Source organism: Drosophila bipectinata, chromosome 3R (genome assembly GCF_030179905.1).
Source record: "Drosophila bipectinata strain 14024-0381.07 chromosome 3R, DbipHiC1v2, whole genome shotgun sequence".
NCBI classification, from domain to species: Eukaryota; Metazoa; Arthropoda; class Insecta; order Diptera; family Drosophilidae; genus Drosophila; species Drosophila bipectinata.
Genome location: NC_091739.1, coordinates 19693798 through 19712664, shown reverse-complemented (window position 1 = coordinate 19712664; position 18867 = coordinate 19693798). Strand labels below are relative to the sequence as shown.

At 42.7% G+C, this 18867-nt stretch overlaps 1 protein-coding gene across 1 annotated transcript; it reads left to right on the top strand.

Moving 5' to 3' along the window:
- The first annotated feature begins 9060 nt into the window (after positions 1-9060).
- Positions 9061-18451, top strand: dpr4 (defective proboscis extension response 4). Its single transcript, XM_017245228.3, has 6 exons — positions 9061-10061; positions 12139-12337; positions 12553-12707; positions 15810-16020; positions 16109-16366; positions 17108-18451. Exons 2-6 carry the CDS (start codon positions 12265-12267, stop codon positions 17416-17418), a joined length of 1008 nt encoding a protein of 335 aa, XP_017100717.2. The 5' UTR covers positions 9061-10061; positions 12139-12264; the 3' UTR covers positions 17419-18451.
- The last annotated feature ends 416 nt before the right edge of the window (positions 18452-18867 follow it).

The following is an 18867-nucleotide window of genomic DNA, read 5'->3' as shown; positions in this document are numbered from 1 at the left end:
GCGTGTGTTTCTTTATTTATAGGGATTTTTGACAGCTTATGGAACTCAAAATTAATGAATCAACCCACTCGCAGGCATCTATTTTTAAATGAGATATGGGACCTGGGAGCCGCGTTGACTTTATCCGGATTCCCGGCAATCTTATCGGGTGAAACGCGTGCTTATCTCATTAAATGCCAAGGAGCCCGTCATTGAATCATTTTACAAAAGGCTCAGTACATGCCGCATATGGACAGGGAACTACATATATTATATATATACTATATGATGTATAATAAAGCAGGGCCTAGGTCCTTGGTCTAGGCGGGCACTTGAGCCGCTCACACACACACACTCGCACACACACACAGGGATACACCGATACACGCATACAGCGCAATTGCTGACAAATGAGATAATTTACACGCTGAAATGAAGCCCATAAAGGCTCATTTAAAATTCAGCGGCGTCTGGGGCATAATTTTTTTTTCGCTGGCTGCCTGGCTGGCTTTGCTTTCTCCTACCGCCCTTACCGCTTTCTCCACTTTTCACTGGCGCTCGCCCCCCATCCAAAGCTTACTTTTTCCGTTGTGTTTTGTGTTTAATGGTTCCTTGCCATGACATACGTGGCTGGATATTAAAAGTGGAATGTCGGGTGGAGTGGTGCGGTTCCGAGCGGTAGCTCCGCAAATAGCTTTGGGCCCAAAACCAGAGCCAGAGACGACCGATGAGAGGGAGCATCTTTATTAGCATACGGCATAAAAATGTTTATTAAAGATGGACGAGCAAAGCAGATGCAGACAAAACGGGGAAACGCACAAAAAACGCAAAAAGCAAAAAAAAAAGGAAAATAATAATACGGAAAAACGGAAAATGAAAACTTTCCCCTCGAACGTAAGTATAACAATTTAGTTTTCCTCTTCCTGTTTTTCCATCATTCTGGGTCTTTTTTTTTTTGGTAAGAAGCCACAGTAAGGCTTATTGTAAATCGAATTGAAGTTTTTGATTAAGGCCTGAAATAACCGAAGGGCGTGTTGGCCTCTCCCAGGCACGCCTCCTTTTTTTTTGCCGGCCCTAGGCAAGTTTTGTCATTTGTTTGAGGCGGTTGTTGTTGTTGTTTTTTTTTATGATGTTCAACTTAATTTTATACAAATGACCCTAGGTCATATCACCATTTATATCCGTCAATCCCTTTTCGGTATAAGTTTTATATTTGGCTGTTTTCGTTTTATTCCCTCAGAGTTTCCACATCCTGCTCCTGCTCGGCCAGTTCTCCGCCGGCTCTGTTGCTTTTAAGGGCATTTTTATGTTCGCTGGAAGCGGCAACTAACAGCCCAACGAGTCCTGAGCTGTCCTAAAAGCCTTTAGCCAAATATCTTCAAGAGACACAGGAGGCAGTCACAACATCAACTGGGTATGGGAGCGGAGTGGAACGGAAGGATTCTATAACCCGGCAACGGTGACAAGGATACCCTTAATTCCCTTTACTTTAATTAAATTCTACGCATCCAACGCCTACTGTTTGAGGGAAAAAGTATATAGATAGAGAAAAAAAAGACCTTGTTATTTTATTACATAAAAAATATACCATAATAGCTCTGCTTGTCTTTAAAGCAAAAAAACGTTAATAAAAACCATCAGAATTCTTTAGAATAAATTTTAAATTTTAACTAAACTCTGCCTTTTGAAAAATTTTGGCAAACCCCACAAAGAAATGCAAATATTCGGGGATAGAGTATAAAAACAACTGACTGAGCAGAAACAGCCATGTGCATATTTTTATATGTTCCTATACATATATATTTGTATGTAAAGTGAACACATGTATGTAGACATTTGTTTGCTTTTGGCCATATATGTATGTCTGGGCTTATGTAAATAGAAAAATGACGAGTTTTTGTTTGTATAGAAAGCCAAAGCGGAGTTTGGGATTCAAACCCCATATCCTAGCCCCCATTCCGAGCCCAACACCCGAATCTGGATGCCAATATAAAAAGCACAAGCTGAGCCACTTGTGAAAATGAAAGGAAAATGTCGACAGGAGACGGAGGAGACTTAGACAGAGATGGACATCAGCCAGCAGACATGAGGACATGCCAGGACAACGGGCAGTCAGTGGAGGAGGATGGGGAGAGAGACAGGAATCCGGAAGAGCTGCGAGGGTTTCGAGAAGTCCTCATACAAAGAATCCAAAGTTTTCCCTGAGCTCGAGTCTCAAATATTTCCTGGTTATTCTTCGGGCCAGCAATTGAGTTAGATTTGATGCATATCAGATGCTTATGCTCTGCTGAATGCTGAATGTCGTCCAGTTCCCCCATGTGGCCCCCCTCCCTGACCACCCTCTGTTGGCCATCTATTATGACCATTGGAAAACTCCCAGCTCAGCCATCTATGTAAATGCCCTCCGGGGTGTTGAATTCGAGAGCCAACAAAGGGGACGCAGGGGCTAAGCAGGGGATTATCGAGTGCACCCGCAGTGGCCACTATATTTGCATATACAGTGCGTGTCAAAACTATAAATCATGGCGATGAAAGCCAACACAACAGCATTATGCTCTCATCTCTCAGCTCAAAAATGAGTATTTCAAATGCATTTTTAAGTTGGAATTCTAAATATAAGCACTTAATAAAAGGTTAAAAAATGTATAAATTTATAAAAACAAATCAAGTGTGACAACTAATGCACAAAACGTGTAGCGATTATTTTTAAAAGCTGTACTTAAAATGTAATTAACATTATGATATATCATTGACTTCAAATAGGAAAAATATTCAGTCATACGCGAAAAGATGTCCAAATCATATGTATTTATTATATTTGGGTTAGCCGGTATAAGTTTTATTCAGGTAAGACAAATCAAACCAAAAGAAAATTAAATACATAGTTCTATGATTATTTCCAAGGGTTCCTATAAATTTGGAGCCCTCAAATGCAAAAATTTTGTACCAGATGTGGGGCAACTAACTGTTTGCGAGATCAAGGAGATCGATGAGCATCGTAACATGATCAATATTGAAGGATATTTAAACAAAACCGTATCACAGGTAACTCAAATTGGATAAAAAATAAAAATCTATATTAAGAAAAGATTTTTAGCTTGAAATAAGTTTTAAAATGCGAAAACGTAATGCTGGTTTGTTGCAACCAAATGCCTTCGATATAACCGTTGACGTTTGCCAGTTTTTCAAGAACCGTGCTCTGTATGTGATTCCCAACCTTGTATATACTTTTATAAAGCCCTATACAAATATCAATCATACCTGTCCTTATCTGGTAAGTGGAACTAGAGTGCCTTTTATTATTCTAAAATTTGTATCATTTATAAGGCCGGTTCGCAAATACGTTTGTGGGAATATACTTTGGATGATGGTGGAATTATGTCAAAGTTTCCAATGGAACATGGCGAATATTCGGGGTCTGTAACTTGGCTCATTAACAAAGTCCCTTCAATGACACTTAATGGATCAATAACATTTTTTTAAAACCGTTTATTATCTATATAATATATAAAAATTATGTAACATTGCTTGCTTTTGTGAAACGTACTGTTCGCCTAGTTAGTTTCGTTATTTGCACAAAACGGATGAAGAAATGTAATTAATTATTGTGTCGAGTATAAATAAATATTGTTGTAGTCTATCGCATGCAGTTTTCTTTGTTTTTGCTCTCAGTCTATCTCGTTCCTTCATCTATCCGTGGTGGTGTACTGTGTGATGGTGTTCTGGCCATAAATCAATAGATACCCACACCCATACACTGACACGACCGGAAGAGGCAATGCACAAGTTCAACTGACCATGTGACACATAAATATGTATATCCTGCTACCAGTGTCTGTGTGCTGGAGGCTCTGGGGGATGTCCTCGGGGGCGAATGAAGTGGTATCGCAGGGAACGGGTCGAGACACATCCTAAGAAAACACTTCGGGGAGCGCCACTAACTTTCAGATCGTGTGGAAGTCGCCACTGAAATATGGCTGAAAATATTAATATTTTTTCATAAAAAGCTATAAGGCTGAATAGGTTTTTCGTTCTTTTTATTAGGCTCTTTATTTAAAATAAAGTAAGCAAAAGGATTTTATAGTAATTGCTTGTTACACGAGACTACCATGCGTATACTTAATATTAAAATAACAAGTTGTGATTCATTTTTATTTAGAGAGATAGTCGAATTGCTCTCTTTTAGGTCGGAAAAATTGACTTACTAGTCGTATACGTAATACAAATCCATAAATATTCAGAAAAAAGAAGTATTTTTTTCTAATGGTTTCATTTTAATTATTTTAATTGAACTTTTGAAGCAAATATGATAAAATAAAAGTATTTTTGTGCTATTCTGATACAGCACTACTAGGCGTATACGCAATATTGCAGCATCACATTTTTTATAAATTTAATTTCCATTTTGTAGCCATGGTATGCTGTCACTGTTTTTTTGTTTAATTATAAAAACCTTTTGAATACATTCTCGTGTAGTTTTCAACTAAGTTTTTTATTAATGAAAAGTTTTAAAAGTTGACTGATGTTGGGAAAAGTCGAACATGGTATGTCTTGCAGTTGCTTGTTGATGAAAAGTTATTAGAATACTTTTAATTTTAAAAATGCTTGTAAAAAATAAACTATTTTAATGTCACCTTGATAAAATTTATAAAGAATTAAATTATTTTCTATGATATAGAATGGCATAGTTTGTTATCTACATAGTTTAAATAATTTTGTTTTTATTAAATGTTGTGTCCTTTTTCCCAGTCTTAAATTAATTATTATACTTTGACAAGACATCAATCAATATCATTTAGCCATGATGCATCGCCAAGTCAAAAACTGTGGTACCATCTGAAATTTTCAGCAAATGGAAACTGGGTGAAATCCGAGGATTCAGCTAGTTGGGCCACTGAAAAGGGAGCGAGTCAATCAATATTAGTTCCCTTGGTTCCTGCTCCTGCGATTACCCATCACCTGCCAGATGCGATGTCATCGGTTGCAGTGTCGCCTCAAAGGGAATGCCATTGCCTATTAATGCTACTAGGTGGCCAGAGGAAGCTCCCTAACCTATTCTCTCTCAGTACACCAGTCCCCATCGGATGCGACTTGGCTACCATCGCCGGGAAGGACTCCCGTCGACAGTTCTCCACTCTCGTGCCCGTCACAATTGGGATCTTAATCAGACTGGCATCTAAATGCTACTCAAATTGAATAATGAATGCAAAGTGGTCGGCATTAGGAGGGAGGGCTGTTGCTAATGGGCGTGGACAGCTAGCCGTCCGCCTCCCCCACATGAATTTCGCTGCTCAATGAAATGCATTAAATCAAGGCATCGTTGAAAGGGCCCAGCAGGTGAGCGATGCCCCCGAAAGTAGTCATCGGAATGGAAATTGTGGGAAGGTGGATTGGTGGATGTGGGGTGGACTGGGATTGGGGTTTCGCCTGCTTACCCGTAAACATCAATTACGCCGCCCAAACTATTCACGCGATTAGCCGCGTTCTCTAGTTATTGGATAATAGCGGCAGTCCGGGTGTTTTCGGATCCAAGTGGGACTTATACTGAATTGAATTAACGGCCACGGGCCACGTTGTCTGGGCCGGACTGTGGTGCTGTAAATTTCCAGCAGGGCATCTGATAAGCCCGACGTCGAGGCCTTAACGAATTGGTAGCACGGGGGCAGGGCCTGAAGGTGGGGAGAGTCCGGAGCAGGACACCTACACATGCCCAGGAGTTGCGCCATTTACAGGCTCAGACGTAGAGTTATTTCGACGAAACAAGAAATGTAAAACAGACAGAAGCCGACGGAAGGACTCGGCTATCCACAGAGGGAAAACTCTGAACCGAAAGTGAGTACGTTCATTTAATACATGTATTTTTTGGTAATTTAATGTTTCCCCAAAGATGTGGGATCCTTTATGGGGAAAAGACATACAGAAATTTAATATGGCCTCTCGTTGGAAGGCTTTTCGAAGGACATTGGCTATTAAAGAATAATTTAAATATTTATTTGATAATAAAGCTTTAAGCTTATTAATAATAGAGTAGATTAAAAGTCTTTATTCCCATTAAGCATATTTAATAAAATTATAAATTAAACTATTAATTGGTTTACAGAGCTTAATCCTAGTTTATAATTAATAGTGGTTAATATTAAATTAGCATAAAGCGTTTGATAGAAAATTAAAGCTATTATCTTTCATAGTTGCGTGACGAAAATGTTATTACGTTTCTAAAATTCCTTTTTTATTGCCTTGAATAAATTAAAGTTTCTTATCCTGTCCAGTGTCGTGTTGGAAATTTTAATTTGCTAATTTATCTGGCTTTTATCAGATCAAGGTTTTTCTCACATTTTCCAATTTTCTTTTAGATATCTTTTGGCCGTCGCTTGGCCTAGTTTCCTAGTTTTCCTCCAGTTTAAAAATCATTTTTTTATTTATTTAAAAGTCTGTCTTGTCGGCATCCACCCATCAATCCCATCATTGAATCGGGAAAAATTCAATTTTAAAATGTCTAGCTCCTGGGTAGGAAGTACTTTATTTTTTGGGCTGTGTGATAGGGGAGTTTATTGCTGTGTTCGCCGTTTTCCAGTGCCGCCTTGGTCTGGTCTTAAAAGCGAAAAGCCATTTGTATTCATTTGAAATTAATTTAGCATTCATTCAAGGCAACGGAAGCCGACTCTGTCGGACCTCCCATCTCTCCCATCGGCTCCCCCCACCCGGCAAGGCACCCCATTAGCTTCGCCCCCCCTGGGGGGAAAGGCTCATTCGCAGGATCGGGCAATAAATGGCGTCGGCGAGCTAAGCAATGGATAAATACGTGTACGTGGCATACATTTCGGAGGCGACGACGTCTGGGGGTCGTGCCCACTTTCGTTTATCGATAAGCAGTTGAAGACATATCCCCTTCAGACACCCGCGCCTCTGGAGTTGGCAATTGAAACTACCACAATGCCGAGGCACAAGAATGGCTTCGGTTGGGCCTTCTCCACTAATTTTAACAAATTAATTGGCAACAATAAATTCGCTTGCGAAAAGGTGAGCCGATAGCATCTCAGCGGGTATTGGCCATGGTACGTGGAGTTTCTGAGTGTGGGGAGTGTGGGATTGTGGGAGTTGGGTGGATAGATTGCTCTACTAATTTGATTTCTTGAATGGGCCGGCAAGCGTTAAGTATCTTCAAGGAGTCGATATATTCCTGCTACCCAGTGTACCTCAGGGAATGTCTACTACACTTTGTATTTAATATTTTAATTAAAAATACAACTATATTAGATATCTTATTTATAATTAAAATGTCAAAAATCAATCAGACCCATTTTCAATCAAATGGAGAACAAATTGGTTATTAGATTTACAAAATTATTCTCTTCCATTGAGAGCTATAATCCATTTAGTATCGATTTTTACTAATTACAATGACCAGAACTAACAATCCATTTTGGAAAAGTTGAATAATGCATCCCATATTAATAGCTGGCATGTCCATGGAAAATAATCTGTTTGGCCAGAAGTACATAAACTGATAACTTAATTATGAAATTTTGCAAACTGCTTAGGTGGGTGGAATGTGGTCTCCCCCCATCTATCCACATCGATGCACCAATTTCGATGTATTCCCATTTCAATTGTTCGGTAATGGAATTCTATAATCAAATGTCAACTCACCTGCACACATCCTGCACATGGAACGGCAATTGCACCTGAACGCAAAACAAGTTTAATCATTGGTAATGGTCGCCAGGCGGCGTGCCAATTACAGGGCCATTGTCTGTCAATTCAAAGTTCCAGCCCGCTGCCTGTGGCCATCTCTTTCGGTCTGGCTGTCGCTGTCTCTTTCTTTGAGCCTCATGCTCATTTGCATTGCGATGAGAAGGTCTACAGGGCATTCTCCAGTCAAGCACACTCGACTTTATCGGCCTCGGACCGGGGCTGGCATTTTATTTATGAGCTCGTACGGCGTGCGTTGAAAGGGGGGCGTGCCAGAGGGGGCTCTGAAGGGTGTCCGTTTGAGGGGGCTGTGTGGGTGGAAGGATACGCTTTCGACAGCCACATTTGCGGGCCATAACACGCAACATTTGACATGGTCGCAACGGCCACACCAACAACAGTAACAACAAAAAGCATTCAGTGAGGCAGTCTGCGAGGCACAGGTGTGCTGGTTGCAAGTCCCCTCGCCACCATGCCCCTCTCCCAGCCCTTTGGCAAGCTCACAAATCTCTCTCGAGTGCGACGCATGTACATAAACTGAAATTGGCCTATAACTGTCTGTTCAATTGTTTCGGCAGGGGGGCTGCCCCCCGAAAGGGGGTGGGTGCTACCCAAAAAAGGGGACTCCTATAGTACCTATATATTGCGGTAAAAATCACATTTCCATGGCCCGGTGTAAATCATTCATAGGGGAGAAAGGGGGCGGTGGGCTGGCTGGCCATACAAGAATGTGCGATTGTGAATGTGAGCCGTGAGCCTGCCCCGAAATGTAGACTATATTAATATGCCAAAACGAAGGCGTCTCTACTACGAATATTCATTTGTACGTGACTATGGAGCATATTAGGTTCGTCTCGCCACGATTTCCATTCGTTTTTGTATTCGGGTTTTGATTCAGTTTCAGTTTCGTGTGCGAATTCCGATTCCGATTCGGTTTCTGATTCCGATTCAGATTCCTCGGAATCGGCTGTCTCCGCGTTGAGGCAGGTTGTGCTAATAACCCAGATAGTGGAGCGAGAGAGACGGCAAGCCGGAGGGTGAGAGAGAAGGCGAGAGTGTGGGAGAGAGCGTAAGACGATCCGACTTGCGGTTAGCTGAGAGACTAAAGTCAAAACCCTTGCTTTAAAAATAAAATTGGTCATTAGGAATGCAAAGAAAGAGGCAACAAATGGAAGCCAAATTAATATTTGATATGCTCTGGCTTTCACGAAAGCTACTCTACCGCTCTCCCGCTCCTGCCGCTCGCTTTCTCTGTTACTACCATATATCTCTCATGAGAGAGAACTTTCACGAGCCTGCGCCTAAGGACATTTTCGGAGTCCTCCGATTCGGAGTCGAAGCTGTAGTCCCTTAGTTTCGGCAAGATAGACACGGAATCAGTTCCAGCCAGCGAGTCCTGCCGCAAGGATGCCCGTTTACGCTGCCCCGCCGCCGGATACAACAGACACTAGAGCAGGGAAAGTGCCACTACACGTCGTGCCATACGCGTCTCGCATTGTGCCACATTTAAAAATGAAAACAGACGAACAGTGAAGTGGTAGTGGAGAAGTGGAAGTGGCAGTGCGGCGAAGTGAAGACGCGCCACAAGCCGTTTAATAACTAAATCCCACGGAGCCATCGTTGGTCACGTTCCGCATCCGAGACAGGATACACAAAATGAGACTGACTGCGCGTGTATTTTCAATTGTGTGTGTGTCCCAGTGAACTGTGTGTGTGTGTGTGTGTGTGTGTGCATACCTATAGGGCTGCCTCTGGCTGCCACCTAATGTGGCAACAGCCCGACACACACATCGGCGAATATAATAACACAAAGCCCTCGTTCTCGTCGTCTGTGGCCCTGCTGTCATCGTGTGCGTGACGTGTCCGTGTGTCCGCATCCCATACTGTGTCCGTGTCCGTGTCCGCCGAGCGGAAATATTTTCGAAATCCGCGTTATTAACCCGCGTGAACAGAGAAGCATACAAAAGCCAAACCGAAACCAAAATAAACCTAGGAACGGCTTGCACAAAGGAAGCCAAGCCCGAGACATTGTCAACTGGATTGATTGGTGGATTGCGGAATTGTGTGCGGCCTTCAGCCATTGTCGAATGTGTCCTGGCGGACTGACTGCCTGACTGCCTGACTCACTGAAAGGCTGACTGAATTCCATTGAACTGTTGAATGAGCAAGCAATGCGAGCCCAACCGCCTAATTACGGCGCATTGCGCAATCGAATGTCAAAGTCAGACCGTGTAGCCTAAAAAGGCAACCTCAAGGATTTATTCTCGCTAACAAGCCCAGGAGCAAGTAAGCGCAGCGGGTGCTGAGAGCAAGGATATCTGAGCAGTGGGCGAGCAGGAGGACGATGGCAGGAGGCTTGTTTTGTCATTTGGAAGTCATAGCCGAGACCCGTAAGTGAAGGAATTTAATTTAATGCGCCACCAGGGCTAGAGCGTAGAAAAACAAACAATAAATGGGCAAAGGACAGACTGCGGTTCCGACACCATCCCGACCCAGCCACCCACTGACCTCCCCCCAACCTTTGCCTTTGCCATTGTCCCTCCTTTCCGTTTGACAGGTCTGAAAAGTTAGAAAAAGAACAACAGAATAATGTTGTTCGCTAGCCGGATAAAAAAAAACTTTTGTTTGATTTCCATGGAGAGCGCGAAAAAGGGAACGCGGAAAGGACTCTGACCGGAATAGAGGACATGGCCGGGCGATAATTCCGCTGTAATAGCCGCGAAAAAAATGAAGCCCGCCGCCAACCTTGCCTGGCAAGGCAGAGCCTGGCAACCAAGTAGCCGGACGGACGAAAAGGCCAAAAGTGACCAAAACAAATGGGGGTCGGAGGGGTGTTATCGGGGAGTTTTGACCCTTGGAGTCACGCAGCTAATTGGACTGACAACAAATGTATATTTTTGAGTAATGACCGGGATTATGAAAGACCGTTCTAGTCCCTCCAGGACCACCTCCTCGCTCCTTGTTTCTAGCTATCCACGAGCTGACTGATTACTGAGTTGGAGCCATAAATAATGAGAGGGACACCGAAAACAGTGGCTCAACTCTGCCAGCAGACTGACAAATTTTGGCCAAAGGAGTGGCCAAGGACTCGGAGGGCGTCGAGGAGCCGAGAATAGGGAACAAGAAATACAGCAATATCGAGTTTATCCAGATAAAACTATATAGTTGACAAGGTCGTTTAGCCAGGAGCACAGTTTTGCGAAACTTTTTAATTTCATCCTTCACGAAGTTTCTCGACTTTTGCCGAGTTTTTTCCCATCCCTCTCCCAGCTCTCGGTTCTCGGTTCTCGGTTCTTTGTAGTCAACCGTAATTGCCTTGGCCACATTGCTGCGGAATATGCTGGAGAGATCCTGTCAGGACCACCAGCCCTCCCACCGCCCTTTTCCTTTTTTTGTTTCTCCTGCAAATGCACTTTCTGCGGCAAATCCGCAATGCTATTACCGACTCATTCTGTTCGGGGTTGCCTGGCAACCCGAAGTCGAAACTGAAAGTTGGGGCCATATCCGGTATTAACCTCATTAAGTCCTCATTCAGACAATTCCCCGAAAGGTCCTTGTTCAGTTAATTGGAATTGCAGAGCAATGAGACTCATAAATATGCCCGCACAAGTCACAATAAATCAATAAATTACGTTTAATGACGAGAATCTGGATGAGTTCCCAAATGATATTATACATTCCTATATATAAAATATAATTTACTCTTGGCAACTAGAGAATACACTTGGCTAAAATCCACGGGCATATGTTGTTTGGCTGACCCACTTATAAAAACTAATAACATTTTATAATATTGCCAGCCCGCGCACACACATACCATATTAATTCAATTAGAAAGGCGACAAATTCTCTAATTTTCCCGATAAACAGCCTAATTTGCTGCTCATTTCAATTGGCAATTTTATTGAATTATCCAAGTGCCTAATTTGGGGAAAACAATTTCTTTGATGCTGGCACAAGTGCCATGCAAATTATCAAAACTAAACCCATTCTGAAGCATTCGCATTCCGAATCCGATATCTTAACTTAATTTATTGAGGCATTAAATTAATTGCCCTAGAATCTAGGATCTAGAGGACTTTATGTATATATAGGTATTTATGTTCAAGGCCCACGTATCTGGAGATCCATAAATATGATTTAATGCGCTTTATTTTCGAGTTTTAAATGTTTATTGCTTTTATTGAATTCTTTTAACCGTCTTAGAGCAATGAAGCGAATAATATTAAACAATTGCTGTTATGGCCAGGCAATTTCCAAGCTCGGGAGTGAGCCACATCGGCTTGACCCACCCTCCATGAATCCTTGAATTATCCTCTTACTCATATCCCGGATCTGTGGCTTCCATCATTTGCCGGGCAAATTACTTCCCTTCTCCTACATCCATACCCCGAGCTCATTTCCAGGCGCGTCCTTCGCCTCTGGCCCCATAAAAAAGCGCTCGTAATAATATTTCCTCCTTTGCAGATTATTAAACCTTAAACCGTGAACGGAGCAAACACAACGAGGCGACCCGGAGCGGCGTGGAGCCACAGCCACAGGATACGAACCCATCAGCAGTTGCTCCGAGTCCGAGTTCCGAGACCATAAAACATGTGGACAGCGGCCTGCCCGAGAGCTCTGAAAGCGATTTGCCTGGTGCCGCTTGGGCTGCTCCTGCTCCTTGGTGAGTATCCTTGTGCTAGCTCTGGCGACACTTGAAAAAAATCACAATGAAAATCTTTATCAAACTCATTTATTATAATTAATTACAAATTGGTTTATAAATATCCATGTGATTTAAGGATATAGGCTTCCTATCTGCATCTTTAATATACATATTTTTTTTCTCAGTGTTGATTGGTGGGCATTAAAGCAATTGCATTCTCTGTTTGTTCACAGATTGTGGCCTGGTCAGCGGCGAGGTGCCGCCGCATTACTGGGAGACCCCCTACTCGCAGCCGTACTTCGACAACTCCTCCCGTCGCGAGGTCACAGCCACCGTGGGCCAGGCGGCCCTGCTGCACTGCCGTGTCCGGAATCTGGGCGATCGAGCGGTAAGTGGGGTCCTAACCTCGAAGAGCCTCGACCCAGAGGGGTTCGCTGCCCGAGGGGAAAGGGCCGAGCAATTAATATGCCAGGGGGCAACATTATATTCGCATAAGGCATAAGGCATAAAAAAACAAACGACCTGCGGCGGTCGTGTGGCAGATTTGTAGATTACTTTTAAAAGATTACGCCATAAAGTTGGTGGTTGGACTGCGTCCCTCCATCTCCTTTCTGCCAACTCCCCCGCTGTTGTCCTTTGTGCCTGGGCTTGCTCTGGTTTGCACATTTGTAACACGGCTTCGCTTCCGCTCCGGGCGATTTGTTAGCAATGCAACAACACACACAGGACACAGGACTCCCCTCCCGTTTTCATTCCCGATCCTGGTCCCATTCCCCTGCACAAGCCCTTGTCCCAGCCCCCAGCCCCCAGCTCCATTGGCATTCCAACCCGACCCTTTGTCCCGCCAGAAAACGCTCTGTGGCTGTGCAATTATGCGGTGTAATAAATTTTACGTTGTCCGTGTCCTGCCCCTGGCTCCCAATCCCCGTCTCTGTCTTCCTCCCCTCCATTTCCCTTCTTGGCCGGAATAGCCGAAAGGCCAGGAAGGCTCGTTCGGGCGACAGGACTTTCAGCAAGCCAACTGAATTGAGTAATTAACGCTCGACGAGAAGGAGCTAAGCTGGGCTGAACTGTGGCCCTAATCCACCATTCCAGGCATTGTCTCCCGTTATATGCAGCTAATTGACGGTGTCTCCCAGCACGTTGCACGCTGTCAGGCAACAGGACTCTACGCTGCACGTTCATGGATTCCCCAATTCGGGATTTATTTTAGTTTTCCAGTCACTCGCCCACTCCGCCCCTTCGTGTGCTAATTGATTGTCGCAATATATGCACGACATGAAAATTTGCTTCTAAATGGAATTTTTTGCATTTTGTGGCTGCCACAAAGAAGCAGGCGAGGCGGCCAAAAGAAAACTTAATCGCCTTTCATGACGAAAACGCCAACGCCAACAAGACCGAGAACGGGTTCAAGTGAAGTGAACTAGTTCAGTGGTGGTGCGGCTGGTGGTGGTGGCTTGTGTGGCTTTGAGTGGTTGGCTTAATGGGAAGCTTGGCTCCCAAAAGGATTTAAGTGCTTCCCTCTAAAATTGCAATAATATTCCTTTATTATATGAATGCATAATTCCATCATTTTGTGCGGGTAGCCCAAATTTTTATGCAAAATACCAAATAATAATAGAGCCACTTTAAAGTTTGATGGTTTCTAAATGCCTTACTTGAAAAGTTCAATTTATAAAAAAATTTTAAGTATTATAAATTGCCATTTAAAGGATTAATGAAAATGTAATCATTTTCTCTTTTTTTAGTTTCAAGGAATCATTAATAAAACTAATAATTTTATCAATAAATCAATCAAAATTGTTTTTCGTGTTTCTAAATATTTTCCTATTCAAATTTATAGCTTCTGTAAAATGGCTTTATTTGCTAATAATTATTTTTAATTAATAAAAGTGCATCAAATACGTTTGTAGACTTATAAAAACCACAACAAAAAACCTTTAAAAAAGTGTGAATGAAGATTACGTTTAAAAAACAACCGTGAATTGATGTAATTACACATTAATTCCAATAAAAATGAATCTATGGGACTTTATTTGTTTTTGTTTCTGTCAATCATTGCATACAAGTAACTTTATAAGCAGTATATAAAAAAATATCATTAATTCAGATGAAAATGTGCTAATTTGTAGAATCCGTTTTTTGTGTTTACACTGGATGGAGCAATCAAATAATGTTTTTCCTTGAACCAATTCCAATTGGAGAAATGCAATTAATTTTAATTGAATACTGAAAATTAGTGAGCGGCTGGTTAATGAGTGAATATTCATTTAAATATAAATCAAGGGGTTTCTTTCTCACCAGCGAGCACGGCTGGTCGGCACTAATCCATAATTAATTGAACCCAAACAAACGGCCAAATTAAGCCGGCCGAGCACAAAGCACGAGTGCTTCATTTCATCCTGGTGGGGATGCCTCCTCCTACGGCGGCAACTATTTTTCCTGCCATCCTGTCGAACACATAGAACTACCCCGGCCTGAGCCTGAGTAGCACTAAGTAACCCAATTGCAGCCATAAATTAGAGTCCAGACAAAGCCGAAACAGGCAATTAATGAATTTCTACATAGTTTCCCCACTGCCCCGCCCACAAATGAGAAAACTTTGGCCAAAAACCATTTAAAGTTGCTCAATTTGCTCGAAACGGCAACGAAGCATCCTTCAGGTGGAAGCACAAAGCGCTGGAAGAGCAGGAAGCAAAAATCCTTTTAAGCCCGGCCAAGAACACGCCTTTGTTTCTCGACAAAAATCCGGCTAATTATAGGAACATAACATAACGAAGAATTTTTGTTATTATTTTGGGGATTAGCAATAGAGTTCGCTCCACTGAATACGAACTACGAAAAACTGAATACAAAGTGAAAAGTTTTTATTTGCCCACTTAAACTTAAACTTCTGGATAAATACGTTATGCGTATATCCCTGAAGAGATTTAAAAAATCCATAAAATGGAAGAATACAATTGCAAAACTTGACACGTGCCAAAGTTTGCCACATTTCCTGACGGAATATGGAAAACTATTGTTTTTTGTGATATCCAAAGTCCCCGAGCTCTTTACGGAATTAGACTTTGTTTCTTTATTGTCAGAAAAGGGCTGGGGGAGAAGTGCAAAATTTATTTTCAGTTCTTAAGTGAAATACACTCAATTATAGTGTCGTGCCAGGTTTGACCTGCATCATATGCAAATTAATGTTTGCATATATTTCCCAGAAGCTGTTTGAGTGAATGGCACGAACACGAAAATGCACAAAGTTCAACTGCTTCAACTCCCCTTTAAAGCACGGAATAATCTTTCATTTTGACAGCTGCATGTTAAAATAGAAGGACCTTAATATAATTACAAGGGTGCAAACTGAAATGCCTTTAAACAATTTCCCGGGAAGGTCCTTTAATATTCAATTCAACAGAAGACGAATAAAAAAGCTTTTAGCTTGTGTTTTTGAGTGCTGTTTTCATATCATTTAATGCCTTTCAACCTACCTCACCTGCAGGTGTCCTGGATCCGGAAGAGGGACCTGCACATCCTCACAGTGGGCATTCTCACCTACACGAACGACCAGCGCTTCCAGTCCCTGCACTCCGAGGGGTCCGACGAGTGGACCCTCCGCATCTCGTCCCCCCAGCCGAGGGACTCGGGCACCTACGAGTGCCAGGTGTCCACCGAGCCAAAGATCAGCCAGGGCTTTCGCCTCAACGTGGTGGGTGAGTATCCTGCTTCTAAGCTTCAGCATTAAGACGGAGTGCTAATTAATTGCCCGTCCGTGTGGCTTCCTAATCCTTTCGACGGCAGTGTCCCGGGCCAAGATCCTGGGCAACGCGGAGCTCTTCATCAAGAGCGGCAGCGACATCAATCTCACCTGCCTGGCGGTGCAGTCGCCGGTGCCGCCGTCGTTCATCTACTGGTACAAGGGCAAGCGGGTAATGAATTACTCGCAGCGCGGTGGCATCAACGTCATCACGGAGCGCTCCACTCGCACCAGCAAGCTGCTCATCGCCAAGGCGACGCCTGCCGACTCGGGCAACTACACATGTTCCCCCAGCAGCTCAGGTAAGCTTCGCCCACAATCGACCATTAATTCCAAAACTCCCTAATTCTACGGCTCACCGGATACGAAGTACAAAGTTTTATTGGATCCGATGCCAAAAATAGATAGACATCTCAAAGTCTAAAGATACTTTACAAACAATCTTCAGGAGGAGAAAATTGAGAACATGTGTAATTATTCATAGGACAAAGTTTTCATTGGAGACATAGCAGTTTATTGATACATTCTATAAATAACTGGGAGAACCGGAAATTATGTTGCAACAACGAAAGGGATTTTCTTTGTTTAATGAGTCCTGAGGACATAAGAGCTCATTAAAAATTATTGATTTTTATTGCCTTTTTTTGGATATTAGTATTTATTATTTTAATATGACTTTTATGAACAAAAACTAGGAATACTTACCATATACTTAATTAGTTTAATTTTAAATGAACATGCTATTCAAAAGTTTCCTCTTGCTATTTAATTATAATCTGATTATTAAATAGGCTTTGCAATTTAATTTCATCTGAAACTTTTTATGAATGTGTTTATCTTTATAAACTAAAATTCTAAACCTAAAACTTTAAAAATATAAGTTTGTATTTAAGTTTAATGTTGGTACTTTATATTTTCGTGTTCTCATTTTTTTCTCAGTGTGCCCTGAGGCAATTAATGTGCTTTTGCTGTTTGCGACCTGCGGCATTTGCAGCGCCATACTCATTTCCTTTTTTTTTGCCCCTTCCGCTCCCTCGTTGCAGACTCCGCCTCGGTGGTGGTGCACGTCATCAACGGTGAGCATCCGGCCGCCATGCAGCACGGCAACAGCAGCGCCAGCTGCCCCCGATGCCTCCCGCCTGCCACGACCGTGCCTTTCGCCAGTGCCACCGCGTTGCAGATTGCCCTGACGGTGGCGGCTGTTGCCTGGAATTTTAATTGGAACGGGGACCGCCTAGACTGGAGCTGCGACTGGAACTGGAGCTGGAGTCGGAGATGGAGCAACGTGCGGCAATGCCTGGATCGAAACTGGAACACGGCCGGGGGCCTGCTGCACGTCTGGAGCTGGAGCTGATGCAACAGTGGGTGCCACCAACGCTGAACGCTGAAGATAAACGCTGAAACGAGACAGTTCCGGCCTAGTTGGGGCTGTCCCGCTCCTCCCCCGCCACCAGGATGCATTTAATGCCAAAGGGGTGTCGCGAGGGGAGGTGAGAAGGAAAGCGGCCACTGAAACGGAGAGCGTCTTACGAACTAGTGTACATATACGGTGTGTCCTTTAAAGAGTATTATCTATAAGAGGCAGTATTAAAAGCAAACTTTTAGCCACGATCCGCAAAACAAAAAACCGCAAAAATGAAAATGAAAATCAGTCAACAGAAAGAGTCCAGGCCAGCACTTTTCATTCGCAGGAGCTGCAGGGATCGTCCTGACCCTGCCAGCAGCTGCCTTTCCCACTTAGTTTTGTTGTCATTGTATTCGAATTGATTTGGGATGGAATTCATTTCATTTGCCACCCAATGGGGATATAATCACCATTTTCGGGCCAAAAGCCACAGTATGGTTTACTGACTCATTTCGGGTTAACAGAAGCAGAAATGTCCGATTGTATATAAATCTAAACACATATATTAGGCCTTCAACTGTTTATTTATTTAGTTTGTATCGTCATAAACCCTAGCACGACAGGATGAGCCGAAAGGGGAGCTAAATATATTTAAAGATATATATGGATGGTTATTCAGTGTATATGGATAAGTTTTTATCTGGTTGTCAGCCGCGAAATTGTTCTACGTAGTCCATCATCTAGTTACTGTGTAAAATATTCATACTTGATAATTGTAAATTTAGAGCTCGGTTTTAAGTGGTCTTGATAAGACTTTTAAGCAGTAAGAACTGGATCGATGAAGGTCATGGTTCAACCGTAAAAAAACGAAAAAAAAAATAGCAAATGAAATTACAGAAATTATTAAACTAAAACCCAAAAAAAAAGATACAGCTAACCTAAGCAGAGTCAAAATATGTTCTGTTTTATTCTGTTTAAGCAAAACTAAACGAACAATGTTTCTCCATAATAAATGAAAATATGGTTATGGTTAAAAAATAAAGCGATGCCTTTAAATGTCTCTTATTTTCATGGTTGGGTGGAATCTGCTGGCATAACTGGAATCAGCGGGGGGCGGGGCAGACTGTGGCAGCTTAACGAGCCACAAAAAAGGGGGGTGGCTGTGGGGCGAAAGTTTTTATCCTATTATGGCAACATTTAATTAACGTCCGATTTGGGTTCCCGTTCGCGTTGTAGATTCGATTCGATCATCTTTATTATGCATACGCCATGTTGGCCCGCAAATCCGACAGCTTCTGGCCACATTCGGTGGCAGGCACACACACTCCTGCACACCCATGACCCATACACTAGCGATACCAAAGTGCCCCCGAAAATGAAAGACTAATTAAGCGGCTTATTTGCGCGTATTAATAGACCGACTTGTGGTCGGCTCAGCATGGGTCCTGTGTATCCTAT

Coding starts and splice junctions, on each gene's coding strand:
- dpr4 (XM_017245228.3), top strand. CDS start 12,265: ATGTGGACAGCGGCCTGCCCGAGAGCTCTGAAAGCGATTTGCCTGGTG. Junction 12,338..12,552: donor TGGGCTGCTCCTGCTCCTTG/GTGAGTATCCTT, acceptor GTTTGTTCACAG/ATTGTGGCCTGGTCAGCGGC. Junction 16,367..17,107: donor ATGTTCCCCCAGCAGCTCAG/GTAAGCTTCGCC, acceptor CCCTCGTTGCAG/ACTCCGCCTCGGTGGTGGTG.